The sequence below is a fragment of the Branchiostoma lanceolatum genome, chromosome 9 (assembly GCF_035083965.1).
Source record: "Branchiostoma lanceolatum isolate klBraLanc5 chromosome 9, klBraLanc5.hap2, whole genome shotgun sequence".
NCBI lineage: Eukaryota > Metazoa > Chordata > Leptocardii > Amphioxiformes > Branchiostomatidae > Branchiostoma > Branchiostoma lanceolatum.
In genome coordinates this window covers 660,643-683,932 of record NC_089730.1, presented here as the reverse complement: position 1 = coordinate 683,932, position 23,290 = coordinate 660,643, and the positions used below count along the sequence as shown (strand labels likewise).

General features: G+C 40.3%; 1 protein-coding gene across 6 annotated transcripts in view; it reads left to right on the top strand.

The window, feature by feature from the left end:
- LOC136441389 (protein zer-1 homolog) overlaps positions 1-23,290 on the top strand; it is an 89,755-nt gene that overhangs the window by 1,435 nt on the left and 65,030 nt on the right. For all 6 annotated transcript variants that reach the window (XR_010756877.1, XM_066437659.1, XM_066437658.1 and 3 more), the window contains 13 exons: positions 6,037-6,198; positions 6,398-6,913; positions 8,413-8,583; positions 9,744-9,867; positions 12,801-12,944; positions 14,085-14,206; positions 14,389-14,443; positions 16,775-16,828; positions 17,872-18,033; positions 19,783-19,824; positions 20,947-20,995; positions 22,037-22,107; positions 22,645-22,692. Coding sequence is in view for 5 of the 6 variants with exons in the window: in XM_066437659.1 (XP_066293756.1) it covers positions 6,037-6,198; positions 6,398-6,913; positions 8,413-8,583; positions 9,744-9,867; positions 12,801-12,944; positions 14,085-14,206; positions 14,389-14,443; positions 16,775-16,828; positions 17,872-18,033; positions 19,783-19,824; positions 20,947-20,995; positions 22,037-22,107; positions 22,645-22,692 (1,720 nt within the window). In the remaining variant the exon portion in view is untranslated. The remainder of the gene's footprint in view (positions 1-6,036; positions 6,199-6,397; positions 6,914-8,412; positions 8,584-9,743; positions 9,868-12,800; positions 12,945-14,084; positions 14,207-14,388; positions 14,444-16,774; positions 16,829-17,871; positions 18,034-19,782; positions 19,825-20,946; positions 20,996-22,036; positions 22,108-22,644; positions 22,693-23,290) is intronic.

Below are 23,290 nucleotides of genomic sequence, written 5' to 3'. Positions count from 1 at the left end.
GTAGAGTAGATGGCAGACCTTCCGTGCATCGAGAACGGCATTTCCTGTAGGTTTTACGCAGGTTTACTGGCAGCTCCAGCCAAACAGATCATGAGTATTGCATCTGAAGATAATGAAGAGCGGAAAGATTGATAGTTTTGGTGTTTTTTTCTATTTCTTTTCAGAACGGGTTTTAGTTGAAAAGTCTCCGAGATCGGTGCTCGCACGTTCCACATAGTACAGTGCTCGGGGAGGTCGGATATAAGAGTAATATCAAGCCAAAACACCCTTCGTTAGTCGCCACGGCTAGTCGTATTGGTAACGGAATAGTACCAGATTTCTGTCGGTTTTTCACTGCAGCTTTTACCGATGTTGAACCCGATACAGACCCAGAAATCAGACCAAATCAATGGAGTTCGTCCGTTACTTTCCCGATAGCCTTCATATATATTACCGACGAATGTCGGGCATGTGTCGGTTTTCACGCAAGAGGTCACTCGCGGTCATGATGTGTGTCAGGCCCCGATTATTACGATATTGTAGCAATATCTCGTCGGACGAGTTAGACATTTCTTCCATTGTTTTCTAATTGCCGTAAATTTTCCTTGATATATTTTCGTCAAAAGGCAAACCAGGTCATTGTATGATTACTGTGTTGGTAGGTAATTTTATTTGGGGTCCTTTTTTTTTTAAAACTCCGCCGCTATTGTTATTCGTGGATAGTTGACCGCTACATTATGCTGTATATAGCTAGATCTCATGTATTCCATATTCGTCTTTTCAGATTCGTGACAACCGGCGTGCTAGTTATACCGGCCGTGCTTGAGGATGGGGACGGACTTTCCGGACAGATCGATTCATCTTAATGAAAAGACAATTGTTCATCAATTTATTCCTTTTGTTCCCGTTCAGTTTGCTTTCGTACTTCCAACTGTTTGTTTCATGTCACTAACACTAACACCTGGCGTTCCCAGGAACTAACAAGTTCGGAAAGCTAACATGAACTCACATAAAATTTTCACAGATTATATGTTACAAAATAACAGTAATCAAAACATTGAACTTGAAGCTGGTCCACAGGAGTTCGAGCATCGAGATGGATTAACCACCATCGGCTGCATTTTTCCGGACCACGGTAATTTGATACGCAGTATGTTAACAAGAGAAGAAATAATGAAATAATATGATAATGTAAATTGCTGAAACAAATCAGAAAATACAATCAAACTACAAAATGAAAGTTGCAAACGTTAAAAGAGATAACGAACTTTGTCGATGTAACTCAGTTGTCCAGCATCCGAAACTTTCGTCTTGCCCGTATACATTTCTTGTCACCGACGGCAAACGAAGGACTACTGAGAAACGAATGACTATTGAGAAGAAACGTATTGCCTTAATTTAGTACTCCTAGATGGTAACCGGGGTGTTATGATGGTCATATCAATAAGGTTTTTTTAAACATTGCATTACTTTTACTGAATCTCGCACTGGATAAGCGCCTTTATTTGTATCGTTCAAAAACATGCTGCGACTTGACTAGTGACTATGGGATTCGGAATTATATTGTCAATTTATTTTCATTTAACAAATATGATTATGGAATATTGAAATATTCCTCCCGGGTTTACTGGTGATTCTTGCCACAGTTCAACCAATTGCAAGCACTAAGTGGCGCAAAGTGCAGCGATTTGGGCCATTAGAAGTTGACGGCTCCACGAAAAATTAAAAAAGAACGTTTGTTCACAAACTGTTGGGATGTTTTCTAGTTTCAATAAAAATGCATCACTATTGTTTCCAATTGTAAGTACATGTAACAACCTTTTTTTTTCTTTTCCAGTGTCCCAAGCAGGCTAGGAAAGATATATGATGATGGCTCACGTGCTTTGTTAGCGTTGGCAAAGACGCCGTCAGAAGAAAACGACGAGTCAACTAGTAGAAGTGCAAGGACAACACCCAGAGACCGGAGGCCTTCATCAAGGAAGCAGATAGAGATGGATGTAAAAAAAAAAATAAGAATAACAAAACATCAAACATGATAATATAAACATAACATCATAAAAGATAAAAATAAATTAAAGTACTGTTGACTGTAACAGTGAAAAATAAAACATAGAAATGAATCGATGGGCTCGAACCGGCACATCTTGCCTGGTTAGGATTGATGGACAACAACACTACCAGGTGAGCTATCAGCGCTATTCAAAATTACGTTCGTTAGATCGCGTATATGATGTGGGCACTTGTCGTCTGTTAAAATAAAATCGCGTCAATTGTTCATATTATCACTTTGTTAGCGAACGACGTGTGTGACATGTTAAAGTAGAATTGAACAAAACAAACAGAAACATGTAACGTTCGACCGTAGAACAATGCAAGTATAGTCATTACGGACTGCAGCTGTGGAACCCCGCGTGATGAGCCGTTTGTATTAAAGTGGTTTGAAGGTATTGTTACCTCGCCGCAATATTTAGCTCACCGCGATACGCCGCTTGCGTTTGCGAACAAATGGCTGCCGTACGAGCTGTAGGTTCGATTCCGGGTGTATACTTCCGCGTCCTTTAAGTGAATTTCCTTGGTTATTGAGAACTTATTGATGTTTCCTCGTTTATAATATCTTAACTATGCTTCCCATACTTGCCGATTACAGAATTCGACAGAAATATCGTTCCTTTCAATATTTTATTTTTTGCCGGTTGTAATAAAAGCTTTATTGACAAAACAGTACAGCGAGTTCCGCACGTTCTACTACAGACTACGTACAAACTAAGTCTTATAACTAAGCAATAAAAGTTAACATCCGTAAATATCAAATATGGTGCTGGAGAACAGCTGATCGATTATCGTCTAAAGTTTCCTTTTTATTAGCTGCTTGCCGCGACGACCATGTGCTTGTCTCTCGGCTGTCAATTATGCAGTGTCCATGGTAACCAGTACCACGGCTACCTGTCAATTAACGCCGTTGCCATAGTTTCATCCAAGAGTCCCCTCCGCCGTGTTTGTTACTTGTTGCCTTGACGACCGGCATCGGAAGTCCGTGGGAAAAAGAAACGATGTATTACCGACAAATTTGTTGGGAAACATGGGTTTCTTATCAGGAATTTCGAGACCATTGAAAAATCACCGTGTGTATGTCGGGAAATGTACATCGACCTATGCAACACCGATGGTGCTCCGACCAGCCTATTAAAAATCCGGAGGACAACTGCTAACGTTTCCCGATACATTCCCAGAGAATTGTGACTATGTGTTCCCGACATGTTTCCAGTGTATACCCGAGCACTGTGTACGAACTTCGCAAATTCCGTATTTTACAAACCTCCATCCTTCATAGAAATCAAAAGATCGTAAAATATGATTGTTCAGCTATTTTCTGACCTAGTATAGTCAACTGTTTGTGTCTTCTATCAATGTGGAGACCGTAAAAAACAGCCGTTCTGGGTGCCCCATATGGCGGCCGTCATAGCGTGTTTCCTGGCTCGTTGGGGCCCCAAATGGGGTATACCGGTATACCCATACGGGTACCTATACGGGTACGGGTACCTATACAGGGTTTTCACCTTACCCCTTTCACACTTCCAAGTACGCATGCACAGTGACAGGAATTGTGGGTAACAGCACTGGTCAGTCAGCATTTTAATCCGTCACATTTCAGAATCCATCTGTCAGTAAAAATCTACCTCCGATATGTTTTCATGGCATTACTCAAGCTGTGGGAGGGCAGTAGCGGCCAGAATGTAAAGGAATCCAACTTCTCCCTGACTAATCGAATCTGGACATTCCTCAAGCAAAGTGGACCGTCCTCCAGGAAATGGGACGTTCCTCCAGTTGTAAGCGTACATTCCTCTAGAATTGGTACTCTCTGCAGAAGCGAACATTGCAATTGCCCCGCCACCCCGCTGGCCCATGGAATCGGTCGTTAACCCATCAAATCACCTTGTTGTGTTATTGATTTGTGACGGATTGATATTTCACTGGGAAAAGAATCCCAAGGGACTTGCTACCAGTTAGACTCTCTTTATTTTGAAGTGTTATTTTTTCGCTACAGCACATACAGTGGGAGACCAATGCACGTGTAGTAATGACCAGGAAATGCAGACAACAGTTCCTAGAATCGTCATTCATGATTTGTGACAGATTAATATGACCTGCTGTTAAAGGCCCCTGGCTTGTATATAAACAGTTCTTGTCTCGGCCATTGTCTCGCTTTGCATAATAATGCCCATACGGGCTTTGTTTACGTCTCACCGGCCTTCACCTTTGACATATTACCCACAATTCCTGTTGCCGCACATGCGTACTCGGAAGTGTGAAAGCGCTTATAAGGCTGTTCATGATTCTGTGCGTGCGCAAAGTCAAAGGTACAGTCACCTGACTTGTTAGCAGTTTTTGTCTTGACCATTGTCTTTATTTGCAACTAGAGTTCCACGACCTCATACCTTCGCCAAATGACTTTAACCTTTATGACTGACGTATTGGGAGTGTTTCTCATCAATTATAAATCATACCAGTTGATCGTTTTCACCCAAATGTCAGAACTTGTCCAAAGTATGAGCTTAACAAAGAAGGTTATCTTAACATTTATCATTAAGTATGCAAATGTGATCCTTATAAACATAATTTGATTCAATGATGTTCACATTCACATAACTTCCAAATGCCACAAGTATGAAATCGCCATAATTTATCAGTATGGAATTATAGTAGTTTCTCATTAATTATGCAAATTATGCCTACATTTGCATATTTTCTATCCATCAACATTCCTCTCTTCCTCAGTGACAAATGTCACATATTCGAATAGTCATATCATGGAACACAGTGGGTTTTTAAAATTGCCTCATTAATTATGCAAATTTGAATCTGATTTTCATAATCAATCTCTAGTAATACGAAGCATCACATAAACTATCTACATACAAAAAATCATGACCATCCATCAAGCCCATATTGAGTTGCAGTATCTCCTAATTAATTATGCAAATGAGTTCTTCATTTGCATAGTTGATATCTAATAATATTTCTCTATTCCCCAGTTACATGTGTCACATGTTTGAGAGTCGTATCCTGGAATTTGGCGGGTGTACAAACTTTCCTCATTAATCATGCAAATTAGATACCTATTTGCATAATAAGTATCTAATCATGTACATCATCACTCAAGCTATCTACCTACCAAAAATTATGACCATTCATCATGCCCTTCTTGAGTTATTCCCTTTCAAAGTGTGAAGCAAAACCTGCTCTTGCAGTTCCAAAAAAGCTGCCAGGGGGCCCAAACCCATAGCACTTACTCTCTGTCCAAATAGCTACCTACCACTCAAAAATCAATTCCATATTATATAGCATGTCCAGAACACGAGATATCAAAAGAGGAAGTTCTGCTGCAGTGCCGTGATAAGCCGCTAGGGTACTCAAAATCTAATCACTTCTAGGTCTCATGGAGACCTACATGTACCCACCTACCAAATATCAAGACAATCTATCCAAGCCTTCTTGAGTCTAATATGCTGGTCAATTACACACACACACACACACACATACAAACGCTACCCTCTGCATAACCTTCTTGGCGAAGGTAATAACCTTCTTGGCGAAGGCAATTAACATTGACCAGACCCACAATTTTACAGGATTATCCTCAGGGTTAGGGTTGCCAGGATCATGGGGTGTTTTCACAAGCCTTATCAAAGGAACATCCTGTCAATAGTGCAAAAAGGTCTTATCAACAGGATCATACTCCTGTCAAAGATAGTCCCATAGCCTTTATTGTTCTTATTGATAGTAATAACCTGTCAACTATTGTCAGGATGTTCCTGTCAGTAATGTACATCAATCCAACTGAAGCAATGTGTATTACCATAATACCAATCACATTCAGGGTGACAAATGGAATCTCTGTAGAAGTGAAAAGGTTGTAAATTAGCTGTGATTTTCTTGTGAAAACTTTTCAGTACCTACATCATGTACATGTATATGTAATATTTGTGTGTATTACTTACTTGCTGTTACTTCTGTGCCTTATGTTATGTTTTATAATTGCCTTTGTATAATGTACAGCATGAGACTCACAGATGACCCAGAGTCACTAGGAGATATCTGTGTGCAGTACTGCCTGGCTCACCTCGGCACCTTCTGTGTGCTGGATGCTGCAGGCCTTCCACTGGCCATCAAACCAGACATCTGCATCCCGAGTCAATATAGCGACAAGTTACTCAACTGGTAAGCATTTACTTTATAAATCTGTGACGATGAAGTAGAACACAGAACACATCCCACAGCTTGGCACAGTTTTAGGGTCACATTCTAATCACAGACACATGGCGAGATCTGGAGGGGAAGAGGTTCCACTGGGAAGTGTGACTGTTAATTCTGATACGGTAAACACCTGATTGACAGTAATGTTCTTCTATCATCACAGGTCCAATGAGAGAGGTGATGCTGATGGACCTTTCCTCCGGGTCTTCTTAGATCCCCAACAGACCAGACTAAGGCATGTTAACCTGCACGGGAACGAGAAAATCAGCAACCAAGCCTTGTCAGCACTCCGCTCCCATCAACTGGTGGAGCTAGATCTGTCCTGCTGCCCCAACATTAATGCAGACTGTCTGCAGCATCTCTCCCAGTCCAAACACACTCTGCTGGCTCTCAACATTAGTGGCAACATGTCTTTTCCGTGGCCACATAAAGACATCCGCCTGGACCTGCCCCGACTTCGAGTATTGAACATCGGGAACCTCCATGGACTTCCACTCAACAGCCTGGAGAATCTGGCCTTGAGTTTGTCCAACCTCACGTCGCTGGACGTGTCCGGGTTAAACGTAGACGACCTGTCCTTCCTGGAACCTCTCAAGCACAACCTGTCATCTCTGGTCCTGTACAACTGCAGTCTGAAGGACCAAGCTTACCAGATGGTGATGAGCATGAAGGCACTGAGGTAAGCTCATACTCATAGTCATACTTATGCCTTCAGAACAGGGTAGTGTGCTATATCTGTGCCTGTCTATACATATTGTTTATGTGTGCATCATTCCAGACTAGTTTTACGAATCTAATATCAGGATGCTATCACTAAGTTAGTAGTACAATTATCAATATAAAGCTATTTTTCATCATGGCTATTATGTACATGGTATGAATTTTCAAAGAAATTTAATTTTTTGACACCTCATGGAGAAGAGAAGTACATTATTCCATTTGCTATTGATCAGACAGTCGATACCAACAAGTCAAAGAATAAAGTTGAAGTCATGGCAAGGGAAAAACACTGCTGACAGGTAGGGGTTAAACAGAGACCCAACACTAGTTTTATACTGAGACCCTCTTGGAGACATTGGAGAATTTGAGATTTTAGTGATCTTTTCAGTTAAAGTTATGATTACGGGATCTATAGAGATGTGTATCATTATGCACATCAAATTTCAGCCTCCCACAGTACCTAGAAGTTGTTCTGAGTCAGTCATTATTGAATCAACTTCATAGATCAGGACTCAACTTCAAAGTGCATTTTTCTGCATACCTGCAGCGGTGCACATGGAGGTGACATGTAAAATTCCCTGCACCAGACAAACTGTTACCTACACCCTGACTCTGACTGTCTGCTGACTTTTGTCCTGAAATGACTCTGAAGGAAGTTGTTGGCATCCTTCGCTAAAACTGCCATCTCAGACCTTAAGATTAATCATGTAGATTTACCAATAGACTTGCCGACTGCTGCCCACCCTTGTGTCAGGGACCCCAGTAGCAGTATAATCAAAACACTGGATACTACTACTACTACTACTTGCCAACTACATTGTGGCACAATCATGTAAAGTCTTTGAAGAATACCAGTTTTGTATTTGGTAATGTAGCACTACTGATTATACATCAATGTATCTCATGTACTACCTATATTTCATCCACTTCTTGTATTATTAAAAAATCTGTGCTCATGACGACTGAAAAATCGCCAAAATTATGATCCTTATTTATGTCTCCAGGGATAGAGGAGAATCAACCCTTTGTATGTCATTCGATGCTGTATATTTTGTTCCCTTTTTCTAATTTACATGAACACTAATACAAATTATCCACTGTTATTTTTGCCATGTTTGATTTGCAGACTTTTTTGTCCACTTACTAGTAAGGGGAAACTTTGTCTTTGTATGTCTTTGAACTGGAGTACACTAGAAAGAGAAAGACTGAAGCAAACAACAATAAGTCACCCTAGCACAATTCTTCAATGCTTTTTGTATACGTAGAAGAGCTGATATTTTTTAGATGGGTTACACATTGGGCTTTGGCCATGCATTTTCAAGAAAAGTAACATTTTTAACAAGTAGGACAGCATTGAGTCTCGCTATGTTATGTACATGATTGTGTAATGTAGTATACAGAAATGCTGTTGGGGGTATGTGTAAGTCATGGTCCATTCTGCCATGTGTTTTTGAGCAGACATCTGGATATGTCAGTCCTTCCGGAGCGGAAGACCCCGGGAAAGAGTCATCTGTTGTCTAAGTTGGTTCACAGCCTTCCAGCCTTGACTTCTCTGGACATCTCCGGCACCAGCCTGGGGGACATGGACAGTGACAGTGGGTCAGACGACATTTCAGACACAAAGTCAGGGTAAGTTTGTGGGACATATTTGATACCCCACCATTTAATCAGTATACACCACGTCATTGTTGTTGCCTCTGTCTCTGCATGCCTTTTTGTACTCTCAGCCATGGGACACATTGTATAAAGTTGTGTTAGTGTTGAAACATACAACATGACTGTCACCTTATCACTGATAAATTCGTGAAAAGTCAATGGTGTCTGTTATGTGCTTTATTTTAGCATGGAGTTATGTTGTGATGTGTACCGTCCTTGCTTGGAGAGCGACACTGCAGTGGTTCAGGACGTGCTGAAGTATTTCCTGGTTACCACACAGATTCCATCTGTTACCGTTATGTTTTCCCCAAGTGGTCAGGTTGCAGAATGTAGGCAGGCACCACAGAAATCAAGATACCTTCTGGCAGGTTGTACATAACTGACCGCCATGCGAGGTCGCATTTCTCTTCTTCAAGCAGTTGTAGCACTTGTCCTTGCTCTGGGAGTTTTTTTGGTGCTTGCTCCAGACATATAGTTGTCACGGCCATAGTTGTAACTTGTTGTTTGATATGTTTATGTACTGATGTCTATACTGAGTCCTTTGCCGCATGGGTGGCTTGCTGGCGGATGGTGTGGCATTTTTCAATACCCTACTGCATTTTCCTTGTCCACTGTGATTTGCAGTCCAGTTTGCCTTGTAAAGCCTGTTTTACCTTCTCATTGGCTTTGAGGACTGATCTACTGTAGGTTACTAGGTACAAGTCTGAGATGGTTTTGTAGTTTTAACTTATAAGTCCCCTTGTACTGTACAGAATAGCACTAGGTTACATGTTGAGCCATGTTTAAATCACCTTTGTGTGGATGGAATCAAGTTTTTGTGGCAGGGGGTCTGTCAGGTCACACACATCGGCATGTACATGTACCTCCACGATGAGAAAGCTTACTCCATGTTTACCCTGAGTTTGTATTTGTTCCTTATGTCACGTTTGGATGCACAAAAGTGTATATGCACCCAGTACTTTCAGTCCTGCAAGGTACATGTAAGTCAGGATGTATTTGTAGCTTAAGATATTATGTGTTTGGCCATAAGGTGGTTTACAAGATGTACAAGCAAGCAAGCAAGCAGAAACAAAAAGTGTTGAAAGCTTAGTTTCACATGATTGCTTTCTGTATTAATATTATTCTGTTTATAGGGTTGAAGCTGGTGGAGGGGTTCGTACTACCATCACTGGACTGCAGGGACTGAAACGGAAGCTGGATTTCTTAGGTGTGGTTCAGACTGAGGCTGCCGGGGCTGAGCACATTCCTGCACACAGGGTCAGTGGGGAGTGTGATTATAGGATTTATGTAGGAAGGAAGATACAATCATACTTAGCACATAATTACAAATGATGTCGGGTCCCATAACTTCAAACGTAAATTTACAAGTTCGACATCACATTGCACCAATGTAGATGGTCTGAAAAGTATTGCGTTTTTACGAATGATAGATTAGAGTGGTGGTGTTTGGGGATTTTCTGTTGTGAAGTTGATTTTACATGGTCCGTGACCAGGGATTTTAGTCGGTAAAACCAGAAAATGTTGTTATGAATATAATGTTCCATATACATGTAGTTCCATTTTAATTAAGGTACTGTAACTTCGGTATACAAATACCTTTGTCTCTATCTAATTTGTCAGAATGATTTTAAGTAAATATGATGATGATGAAACAGAAGGATGAATTTCGTATCAACTGACCTCACCTTCCCTCTGGAAAATGATTTTTGACCGTGCGTTAGTCTCCACTATACCACTGTTTAAGACTCGTTGCATTGCAAGCCATGTCGCCCTTGACGGTCCTTTCTTTGGTATGACAATGAGAGTAGATAGCCGGTACTTCTTTTAATACAAATGGTCATGTGGCATGAACGCACAGATGTGCCACAAGTGCAAATACATCCAAAACAGTCGGGTAAGCATGCTTTTGTTTGTTTGTTTGTTTGTGCCTTTATTTACTCTCGAAACATGCTCTAATCGGCCTTCAGGGCCGCTTTTCATAGAGGTCGAGATGAGGGGATATCAAGGGGTCAACATAACAATACATAACTAAGAGTTTGTTCAAACAAGGTGAATCAAAATTATATCAATAATACAAAGAATAGATAAATAGTAAATACACAAAAATATCAAATAATAATTCGTCAAGTCATTAGTCGATAAGTCGATAATCGTTCATAAGGGTCAGTTACTGAGTCTTTTAAAGGTTGCAATAGAAGTTGCTGCCCTAGCGTCCTGCGGTAAAGAGTTCCATGTCAGCGAACCGGAGTAGGCTAGGGACCTTCTGTATGTCTCTCTCAATTAAGGGCATCGGTACCACAAGGAGGTCTGAAGCACTTAGTCTAGTGCTCCTGGTAGCTATGTCCCTGCAGTAGGTGAACATCCGGCGCATGGTAATAGACTCTACCAGTCTCCCCCGGTCGCTGGGAAAATAGTAGAAATTGGCCAAATAGAGTCAAATGTTTGAAGGGAGTTGGCTACGGAGAGAGGGTCAAATTCGGTTGCGAATTTGACCCTCTCTTCATAGCCAACTCCCTTCAAACATGGTATAGTCTAGCATGGTAGAGTCTAGCATGGTAACACAGGAAACTGAAATGGTGACATTTGCACTCGGCACGTGACCTCAAAGTATGTGGCAAATCTTCCTTGGTATTCCAGTCAATTCAGTGCAAGTTATGACATATTTCTAACAATATCATCAATTGCTTTTTTAGAGCCTGCCATTCATATTTTTCTAGATTTCTTTTTGAGCAAGTAATGACAAATCGCCATTTACATTCAATGAAGTTCATGTTTGTGCATTCAGAGTCTACAGATTGGTGGACCTGTGCCGCCCACATCAAAGCAAATTCTAATCATCAAGCAAACTTCATGACGATTAGGTTTCAAATTTGCTACATCAACACTTTTTCTTGTGGAACCATGTGCAAACCAGTCATGGGGAACTTATCAAATGCAAGTTTATTCGACATGCAATAGTGAAGCTAGGTTGATAAGATTTGCCGTTTTGGGGCCCACTTGACTTTATGTATAGTGGGACCAGAGATGCCTGCACTGTGGCATTGCATTCAAATTGTGTCAACAGAATGGACGTATATGAGGGACGGCGTTCAAAACCATGGTTAATGTTGTCAATTCAGGCCACTTTAATCACAACATAAAAAGAAAGACCTCAAAAGACCAGTTTTTCTGTGTTTCTGCTTGTGCCAACACATACTCCCTCTCTCTCTCTCTATCCAATTTAACGTCTTTTGCTCCCCATCATATGGGGGTTGGACGTGCTTGCACATGGATGGGGAAGCTCCAGAACTCCTCATCAAGTGCAAGTCTTTTTTGTAGCAAGAGTTTTTACGGCTGGATGCCCTTCCTAACGCCAACCCAAACCCTACTGCTGGGCTTAGGACATGGGAAATGTGTGTTAAGTGCCTTTCCCAAGGGCACAACGTCTGGGTGCATGTCCGGACATGTCTGGGTACTCCACTGGGGATTGAACCTGGGTCTTATTGGTTCATAGCTGGATGCTCTGCCACTGTGCCACACCGACGCCACACTGCATGCATGCATGTATATGTGCACAGACTGTTATACCATAGCTTTAGTTTCACTTGTGCACTGTTACAAACATTTACATTATTCTGTGTTCTTTTAATAGATATTTTAGTCCTATACAATAGAGAGTGAAATATATTGTTTTACTGCCATTTGGTCAGATGGGCTCAAATCTGTCATTTTGGGACCAAATGACCTAAGATTTGCAATGGAGGTAGAGTGTCCTGATTTTTTTCACTAGACCTTTACATTATTTTCTTTTTATTGTTTTTTTCTCCTTTCTGGCCAAAACTTAATGCTGACATTTGCGCAGCTTATTGAAGTTCGTGAAAGAATGACCGATCATAGTTGTCTGAGGTTGACCAATCAGACATTACAAAAATATGTGATTTGAATAAGCAGCATCCGCATGGTAGTCTGGATGTGTAGCTCGGAGTTGATTATGGGTGTTACAGGGCTTGGGGCCAGAGTAGACTGGCTTCCAGGATAACTGATTACAGTGTGGCTCAGAATAGTCCATTTTTGGTCTGAAACAATTTTGGACCAATCAATCTTGTGTTGACAGTGCCAGTGGAAAAGTCCATACTTGCATGGGGGTTCAAATTAACTATGAAATACAACATGTATTTGGAAGTATTGAGTTTTGTGATACCTCCCCGTAGGTGGCAGGTCACATGACTGAGCAGCAGGTGCTAACAGCTCTGCAGGTGTACCTGGACCGCAGTCAGATGCTAGCCAAGTGTTTAACAGCGCTGTTTGAACTCCTGCAGGCTGTAGACTTGCAGGAGCCTCTGCAGTTTGTTCATGTAAGTACTGACTAGTGGTACGTGTAGCTTGTGCAGTTTTGTTGATCTGAATACTGGGGTTGGACAGTTGACTGGATCATCACAGCCAAACAAAAGTTATCTAGGGGGCCCGAACCTACAGGACTTCTTCAGGAGCCCATGAGCTGCCTTCTAATCAAAAATCATGACCATAGCAGTCCAGAACACGGCATATGAAAAGTTCTGCTGCAGTCCTACAGAAAGCTTGTCCTTTCTTTGCCAACACCTAGGCCTATCCACATACCAAATATTCAGATCCATCCAAAACTTCCTGAGTAATACTGTCCACACACACACACACACACACACACAGACAACCACCTTTTGAAGCCGACCACCTGACCATGGTGGCCATATTTATTCCGGTCCCATAATTTTTCCCCGTAGGCACAAGCATTAAGCAGCCTGCCCAAGGCGGCCAGCTGTCCAATGTGGCCCGATTGCCACAAATTGGGACCGCACAGGCCCCAATCCCTGCCCATGACGACCGCCTCATTTTCTGAAAGCATCTGGCAACATTGGATTTTGCTGCCTAGTTATGACAGGAAAGGTTTTAAGACCTTGATGGACAAAAATCTGTGAAACAGCATCGATTCCTCCATAAAATGTTTCAACAAAACGTTTACAAAGATTTGCAAACCTAAGTAGGTGGCCACCTTTTCAAGCCGACCACCTGGCCATGGCGACTGCTTTTTCTTGGTCCCGAATTCCCCATAGACACTTGTAAGCATTAAGCGGCATTAAGCAACAATAACGGAAAATACAATTTTTGTAGGATCTTTCTGTCAATGGGAATCAAACCTTATGGCAGTTATGCTGTTCAAAATTACATCATTTATCCATCTAGTATGTAATACTGTATTAACTCCTCAACTGTGAAACACGTCGTGAGTCGATCCTCTTCAAGGCAACCACCTGTCCAATGCAAATGCTTTCCCTCGGTCCCCCGGCCGGTCACCTTGCAATTGGCCAGGTGTAGGTGCGTACCGTTAATTCTCAGAAAAGACATTGCAAAGCTGTCCCATATATGTTACATTCTGTTAGGTTTTCTCAGTTGATAGTTGTATATTTCTATACTTTTGAAATGGACATCCATTTATACCTGTTTACTGTTTTATTTAGCTTGTTGCCAAGGCCATGAGAAGGCATCCCAAAGACCCAAATATCCAGGTGGCAGGCAGTGCCGCTCTATATCACCTGACTAAAGGCTGGGGCAAAAGTTGTGACTACATCAAGTTACGCAGGTCAGTATGGTGCTGCTTCTGCTATGCTACGAGGAGTCAAAATCCTTTTATTCTAAGAAAGGTAAAACCTTTTCTTGTGCTATGCTCCATTGCTCTAATGTCTTGCCATTTCTCCACAGTTGGAGTAATACTGTAAACAGTAACATGTGCAGGGGGGATGTAACAGTACCCTTATGTTCCAGGATAACTATTCAAGCTCTGACCTCTGGAATGGAACACCATCCTACAGAATTGACGGTCAGTTCACTTACTCAGGAGATCTGTATTCAACATTTACAGTATGAAATTGATTGGATGTGAACTTGTTACTGATCATAATCATCATCGTTCATCCGAATTAATCCTAATGATAATGTTATTCACTAAATCATTGCAATATGCATGTAAGAAGGAGGTGTCTAACATATTCCTCTGTCCCATTCCTTCTGTGACTTCAAATGTCTGCTTATTTCCTCCATGAATAGTAATGGAGGTTATATTATGGGCAGCGTTTGTGTGTCGGTAGATCGACAAGATAACTCGAAAACAGCTGGATGAATTGGTTTCATATTTGGTGTGTTGGCCATGGTAGGTTGTGACACAAACTGGAAGTGATAGGATTTTGATATCTTGTCCTTCCCAAAATATTTTCATCAGGTTGGTAGATAATAGGATATAGGAGATTCTTTTTACACAACCAGGAATCTCACCTGCTGACGTTTCAATATCTGTCAGACACCTTCTTCAGAGCTTCTGACTGGAGTACTGCTTCTTGCCTCTATAAGTAGCAGAGGTACATGCATGTAGGTGGTGAGAAGTAGGTGGTGGGATACAAGCTTAGCCACGTTTGGGATTGTGTTCTCGCCACAAAAGTGCCATCTACTTCAGCTTCTTATAGAGGCAAGAAGCAGTACTCCAGTCAGAAGCTCTGAAGAAGGTGTCTGACAGACACCGAAACGTCAGCGGGTGAGATTTACTGGAAGTGTTAATATCCTTTGATATATGGTGTTCTGGATAAGCTACTAGTATGATCACTATTTTGGGGTGATAGATAGCTCTTCTGCCTGGGAAGAAGTGACATAAGTTTGGGTTGGGCCCCCTAGTGGCTACAGGTAGTTCTAAAAATGAAGGGGTGTTTTTGTCCAAATGTTCTAAAGCGGAAAGAAACAACAGATCTTCATGATTTTGAGTATACAGGTACATGTACATGTACATGTAGCTTAGACAGAGTTGAACACAATGAAAAATTCTGCAAAATAGGAGTACATTTGCATGACTATGAGAAAATTCTATCATAGCAGTTTTTACGATGTATCTTTTGTCCTGGACATATTTGTCACTTTGCTGTTAGGCCATGTTGATTTGATCATATGGATGACATCCATGTCCGTATCAACTGTTGTCTGTTTCCAAGAAAAACATTTTGACCATACTGTAAATCATGCAGTAGCTGCAACATTTCATTTTTTTTCATTTGTTTATTCCCACAACATAAGCGCTGCCAAGTTTATTCTGTAAATTCCGAGAAGATATTGGAAAATTGATACTAAGTGTGGAAGAATGTCAAAGTCAATTGCAAAGTCAAAGAGGAAGATGTGAAAGAACAGAAATGAAGACTCTATTGCTCATTATACCATACTCTGTGTGTTACTAGTAAGTCATTTGTTCAGACATCCTGACCACTTAGATTTTGTAATGATGTAACGGACATGATCTTGATGCATATGTCATTAGTGTATTTAATAGTTAGACCACATGGAGGTGGGGCTTAAATGGATAGGTAAGCCGTGATTGGCTAGTGAGAGTAGCGAATCAGAGAGTAATCCACTGTTAGCAGAACTGAGCTGTTGGAAGATGTAATTGTCTAAGAAGTTAGTTGGTGACCTCGGATCTCAGGTATGTCTATTTATTAGTTGTAGCTCATATACTGTACTTGTAGAGTAGCTTGTAGTGTAGTTTAATGTAGTCTGGTAACTTGTCTTATTCTCTGTATAAGTCTGACATATGGGAATTCGGTTAGTATCTTTGGTTAGGCGCAATAAAGGTATGATCACAATTTATATCAAACCCTGCTTGGTGTGTGTTGCCTAGGCTTGTAAATATATGATCTGACCCTAGACCTAGATATATACTAGTACTGTAGATAGAGTTATACAGTCACCGTGGTAAACATTGCTATCTGTTTCAAAGAAGGCAAGATTTTTTTGCCAAACTTTTCTTTTGCGCTCGCATCAGTTTTGTGGTTCCCAGAGGATGTCATCCATATAATCGAATTGAATAGGCACATACCATATACTGTGGCAGTATATTTCCAAAACCATCTTACTTTTATCAAGTGTGGACTGGTCTTTTGTCTTGAAAGACTACCCTGGGTAGAAGTGTTCTGGAGAGTTGTTCACGTAGAACTGATGGGCATGTACAGGCAATGTACAACAACCAGACATTAGAATTGTATGACAATAGTTTACAAAAATACAGTTTGTGTGCTGTTGTGTGTTGATTAAAGATTATCCCTCAGTATAGTACTGTTAACAGATAGTTCTTGATGCCATGATGTGATTCTAACTGTCCGTTACTGATTATTTCCAGATGCAGCGTAATGGCTGTCTCACACTTTGCAACTTCAGGATTCCTGAGGATCTGGTGAGTCATTTCATTTTGTCAAGAACATTTTGTTTCTTCATTGACAAGTCTTAGTTCTTCCTGTTAAAGAGAACTCGAACTGGTGAGCTCAGTTCCTTTGGTGAACTCAGGTCATATTCAATTTATGCCCTGCCATCCATGCACACAATAAGCATTCAACTATACATAGACTTATCATATTGGCTTAAGAACAGTTGTAGAGTAGGTCTCGAACATAAGCACTCCAGACTTGTAAACTTGACGTATATGTTATATGTTAAGAATGGGTAGAGAGAAGAAGGTAGAATATGTTTACACACTCAGAGGGTCCTGATCAATACAGCATTCATGGTGAAATAACCTTGTAAGGCAATATTTGCAGGCACATGAAAGATAGTTCCCTCCTTTCAAAATTAAGTGACTGTCTTTCTATTCATGGAAGAAGAACTCAAAATTGACCTTTTCTCATAGAAATAAGCCAAAAATTCCGCAAAGCATCTGAAATCTAAAATCTGAAAATAAGAATCAATTCAGGGTTCATGTCTTGGTACATGTGGCATCAAAATTGCCTGCACCAGGCTAGTTGTACCTGCACAGTGTTCTAAATACCCACTTGCAGTCTGCAATTTGCAGAAAGATTTTCAAGATTGCAGAAGAAAAATTAAACCTGCAATTTTGCAGTTGAAAAAAACAGGCTTGGGATTCGATAGTTCTCAATTCAACAAACTAGCTGTGCTGTAAATAAACTGAAACCTGCGCCGCGCAAACCTGACAAACTACTCAAGGACAAGGTTTTGCGTGAGGCTTTTTTTGTATGCCATCCAGTAATATTTTTTCGATTTTTGAACTTTTATCTTTTCCCTTTTCCGTGGGCCGTGGCTGTGCATTTTTGTCACAGATCATGTAATCTTAATTACGCAACAAAACAACAATATTATATCATTGTTCCTCCTTATCAGGCAGGTTGTTGAATTTTTTTAGACATACTTTTGAAATTATAAAAAAAAAAAATTTAATATGGTTGATTATATGTATGTCTGATTAACATGTTTTGCCTGACTTAGGAGTTTGAATACCAGAGAGTGGCAGAGGTGTTGCTGAGAATCTTCACCAACTTCCGAAACGAAGAGTTCATTCAGCGCATTGCTGTGTACCTGTGTAACATCATCGTGTGTCAGCTGAAGGGGGAGCAGAAGGAACTGGTGGGCAGGATCGGTGTGGTGGAGGTCAGCACCAGAACCAGCATTTCTTTATTCACTTCCCCACGTAGTGCAGGCCTTATTGATGAGCAAGGCAAAGTCACACATATCAGCTGTCAGGTACACTGTCGTCCTAGACATGATAGTAACACATCCTCCAAACCTACATGGAACAGTGCTACAGTATATCCATCATTGCTCTAATTATAATCTTGTAACAAGAGTCCATAGGACACAATCCTCCGTGCAGTAATCATGGTCAGTGTTTGAAATAACTGCCTGCTGTCTTCAATTTACTGAAATATTTTCAAGATCGTTGCAGAAGAAGAAAAAATCAGGCTCAGGACCCCATACCTCTCTATTTAGCAAACTAGCGGCAGTAAATAAACTGAAACCTGCACCGCGTGGACCTGATGGCGTTTCGGTGCGTGCAGACATGACTGCCTCGCACTGACTTCCGGGTTGCCATTTTGGAGGTTTCCGGCACTTTCCGGGATAACTTCATGATCAGGGGAGAATAATGTGAGAAAATTTGAAATTCATGCATTTCTGTTTTAACCTCTCAAATCTCCGTGGTCACGATCTCAGGGTTGGCAAAAGTCTGGAAAATAATTCCCGGATGTTTCTAGCGGCCTGTCCCACATACCTGTCAAGATGTGGGTGCTTTTTGAATATAACTGTGAATGCAGAAATGTTTGCGGTGGTTTTAGGTTCGTGGTTTTTGCAGTGAACTCTTTACTGTGTGTTTTGCCCGTCCAACCCCTTGTTTATTCACAAACGTTACGTACTGTAAATGATACAGTATTATGAGGCACCTGTTATTGTGAACGCATGAATACTAACAAGGCACAATTGAATATAGACCTGATCTTCAAACATCAAATACATATTTATCAAGAATGCACTCAAATTAAGGAGTTGTTATTTACTGACAGTACTGTAAGTAAAAATATGCGACCTAGTGGAGCGATACCAAAAGTGGTGACATTTGTTGACAGTTCTCACGCTTGCTACATTACTAATATCCCACTTTATTTCTAGTTCCACGAGTGTGGGATGGTTGTCTAGGACATGATCTGTACACTTCTTGCAGTACAGTTAGCATTCTGATTTATCTGCAACTACTGTACATTGCGATATGCACGGTTGGAAGGGACTGGAAGAAATTCATGATCAGGACATCTATGGCACGCTTGCCGAGAAGGTGTGAGGCCGTGCACTTAGCTATCTTGGTTTCTAACTGGCTGTCTGTAAAGCCGCCAGTGTTTCCGTTACATGACTGTAGCGCTACTGTTGTTTCAAACACGAACTTAAAACCACTGCAAACACCATTTTCTCCCTACTGTGAAATTAAATCCCAGCAAACTTAAATGCATTTACAGTAAATGCTAAAACCAGATACGGTGTAAAAAAGACAACGTGCATCATCACGCGCAACCTAGCAGACGATACACCAAGTTACAAACCAGTGCAGCAATGGGATTGTGAGTTGTAGTTACAAACGTGCACACAACTCTATTCCTATTACTCTTTCAGGAGTGATTACTTACCAACTCAGAGGGGATATGTATCATTCTAGGAATCTAGGTTCTCTGTATTGGTCTGCTGCTGCTTGCCATGAAGAATATGCTTCATTCTGTTTATGGCCTGGAAAAGGAGTGTAATTACCACTGCTGACATAGCTTTGATTAGGGGATCAATGTTGTTATCCACTCTTTGCTGTTGTAAAGCTGTTGTACATATTGTAATAATTAAGTCAAGATTTGTTTTTCACAGACCATGCTGAAATTGATCCATGAAAGACTGAACTCCAAGACAGTGAGTAATTTTCCTTTAGACAAAGTGTATAATGCATGAGCATATGTCGTTGTAACCATGTCACCACTTGCTCTGCTGATGAAGAAAAACTTGGAACCTATTCTGTGGTTTCCAGACAATTGTGTGGATAATCAAATTCATGTGAAACTTTTTAAAATGTCCTAAATTATGTACTTAATTGCAATTTTTTTTCTTATGTGGACAAGACATTTCAACATAAAGTTTAAGCATGACAGGAACTTTACACTTTAGGTATCTCCCTAACTTGTACATTGTACTCAATATCTAACAAGAGTCCAGAGACCTTATACCTCAATGACATACATATATTTAGAGTTTTAATAATCTCATCTTTCATCCTGTTTCATTTGCATAATTGGTATCTGTAGATGGTATCTGCACCTGCCATAAATATTCTATACAGATGTAATGATTTACATTATATATTACATATTAAAGTCCTATATGAAAAACACTAGACTAAGCTTATAGATTTTCCTATTCAATTATGAAAATTAAGTTGAAATGTGCATGAATTGCATCTCATTATGTACATCTCTGTCTAACCCACCATCATGCTGAATGTCATGGAAATCTCTTTCATTTGTTTATAATATAGTTATATGACTTTTAAAGTTTCTGTAAAAAATGTCCCCGTAGTTCCACAGCAAGCTGCTAGTTAGGGGGCCTATCAGCCAAAATTGTATACTAATTTGCATAACTACTCGTACATTTGAGTTTTGTTATCAAACACACCCCACTAGGCTAGTTGGACAGTTTATTCATTTTGTATGTCTCAGTCAAATTGAGGCCATTGATCATGACCTCGTCAGGCAGACCAGCTGTCTGTGGACTATACCACACTAGTTTCAGGAAGGGTGTGTCGGCCTGTAATGCTGTATACCTGAAAATATTGCTAGGGGCCCAAAATTGCCATGTTCATTCAGACCTCAATGACTACATTGTAAACAAGTCATACACAAATGTACCAAATGATCTTGAGTTTTAAGTACAAACACATACAATGTACATGTATACACAACCAAAAACAATATACCCGTCAGTGGTAACCCCCTTCCCCAAGATAATAGTACCACAGTGACTGTTATTTCTGTGTTTCAGTGTAATGAAGTGATGGAGATAGCCTGGAGTACCCTATGGAATATTACTGGTAGGTGCTGTACTGTATGTGACACACATTGCTACAACACCTAGCCACATACCAAATATCATTGCAATGCATCTAGAGTAGGGGTGGGTACCAGTCCAGGTCCAGGTAACGAAACATGCAGCTTTTTATTCCAAGGTAACTTTTATCTCATGAAAGAGATTCAGACCAAAATTTTTTACTAGTCCTCTACCACCAAATGGGCCATTTTCCATCGGATTAACAATTATAGTAAATCATAATTCAATCTATATACATGTACATGTAAAATCTTATCTGGATAGATTGAATTAGAAGACATTAAGCTTCACTTTGATTATAGAAGAACAATTCAATTTGATTCTGACCCTGAATTTTGATATAGTTGTAAGCAATAGACCGATCCTGTCGAACACCATATCAAACGAATAGAAGACCCATAGAACCCCCTGTTCTATTCAGCCAACCTCCGTCAAAACATCGTTGGCGGGGCAGAAATGGCACGTGTAAAGCAGGGTACGTATATCTAGGACAGGTTTTCCACTGTATTGGTTGAATGCACACTCAGAACAAAAACGAATTTAAAAAGAAAATAGATCGGGCACTCAAGGAGAGGAAGCTTGTACCACATGCTGACTACTACAAAGTCCGCTAGCGCAGAGTTGTGTATCTCCAGTTACTGGTGTGTGAAACTGGTCAACTTGAAAGTGAACAGGGAAGTAAAAGGATGCATTTTGATTCTTAGTTACCAACTACCATGCAGCTGTTATATTGTATGCATGCAGTCAATACAGTGGGAACCCTGTCACAGATATATGAACCCTGTTTTACACGTGCATCGCCTGCTTGTCAGAAACTGGGCACTGATTCCCACCAATAAGGGAAAGCTAAACTGAAATCAGTGGCATTATTTTCAATCTACAAATGTAGCTGCAGCGACCATGTTTGGTCCGTCAAGCCCTGTTTTTGACGGAGGTGTTCGAAATCGAACAGAGGGCGTGGCTTTGGGATCGGTCCATTATGGCCTCTTTGATGTGTCCAGTGTGAACTCTGTCCTGTTCACAGACGAGACTCCCCTGAACTGTCAAATGTTCATGGATGGGTCAGGCATGGATCTGTTCCTGAGCTGTTTGGAGGTCAGTACACGCATCAACAGCATGATCATTGTAACTTACACTTATTTTTGTATAAATTATTTGGTTCTTCACTTGAGGCCAAGGGGCTTGAAGACTGAAATATTTCTCCCATTCAAAATTACAAAATATAACACAAATCTGAATCATTTTTGTCGGAGAAAATCATTTTAACATCATCATATAACAAATCATCAAACTCTATCTTAACTTGTTCATAATTATCTTGTTAATCATTCATTAAAAAAAAGAAGAATAAAGTATGTGATTGCAGGTGTTGCAGTTTCTAATATTTGTGACACGTTACTTTCATGTACATGTACATGTACATCCTACATAAACATTCTTCTTTAAAGACATCTTCTGGTCCATACATTTAGTACCAAGTCTGTCAGGTAGTTAAGTCTGTCAGGTTTGCAAATGTAAATTGTTCAGTCATGTCAGATTTAGCTTATACCAAACCATTTGATTTGCCAGTGCTCACTGTATAGTGACATACACTGTATAGTTACCTGAACCCCTGTTGTACCTCCACTTCAGACTTTCCCAGACAAGCAGGAACTACACAGAAATATGTTGGGACTTATGGTTTGTACTTTTTCACTTTTGTCTTCTGTTCAGTAATTCAAATGTACAATTATGATTTATTACAATCTGGCATTGTATTCAGTAGCTATATATATTGTGGATTTTTTCATGTTTGTTGTCAATGCATTGCACTGCATGTTCATGGTGGTTTTTATGTCCAAGGTTTTCTCAGTGACTGTTGTGTTGTATTGTGTTGTGTTCTGTTGTATTGTGTTGTGTCGTACACTTGTATGATGTTGTGTTGTATTGTATTGTATTGTGTTGTGTTGTATTGTGTTGTGTTGTACATTTGTACGATGTTGTGTTGTATTGTGTTGTGTTGTACATTTGTATGAATTTGTGTTGTTTTGTGTTGTATTGTGTTGTGTTGTACATTTGTACGATGTTGTGTTGTATTGTGTTGTGTTGTACATTTGTATGATGTTGTGTTGTATTGTGTTGTGTTGTGTTGTACATTTGTATGAAGTTGTGTTGTATTGTGTTGTGTTGTACATTTGTATGAATTTGTGTTGTATTGTGTTGTAATGTGTTGTGTTGTACATTTGTATGATATGTGTTGTGTTGTATTGTGTTGTGCTGTACATTTGTTTGATGTTGT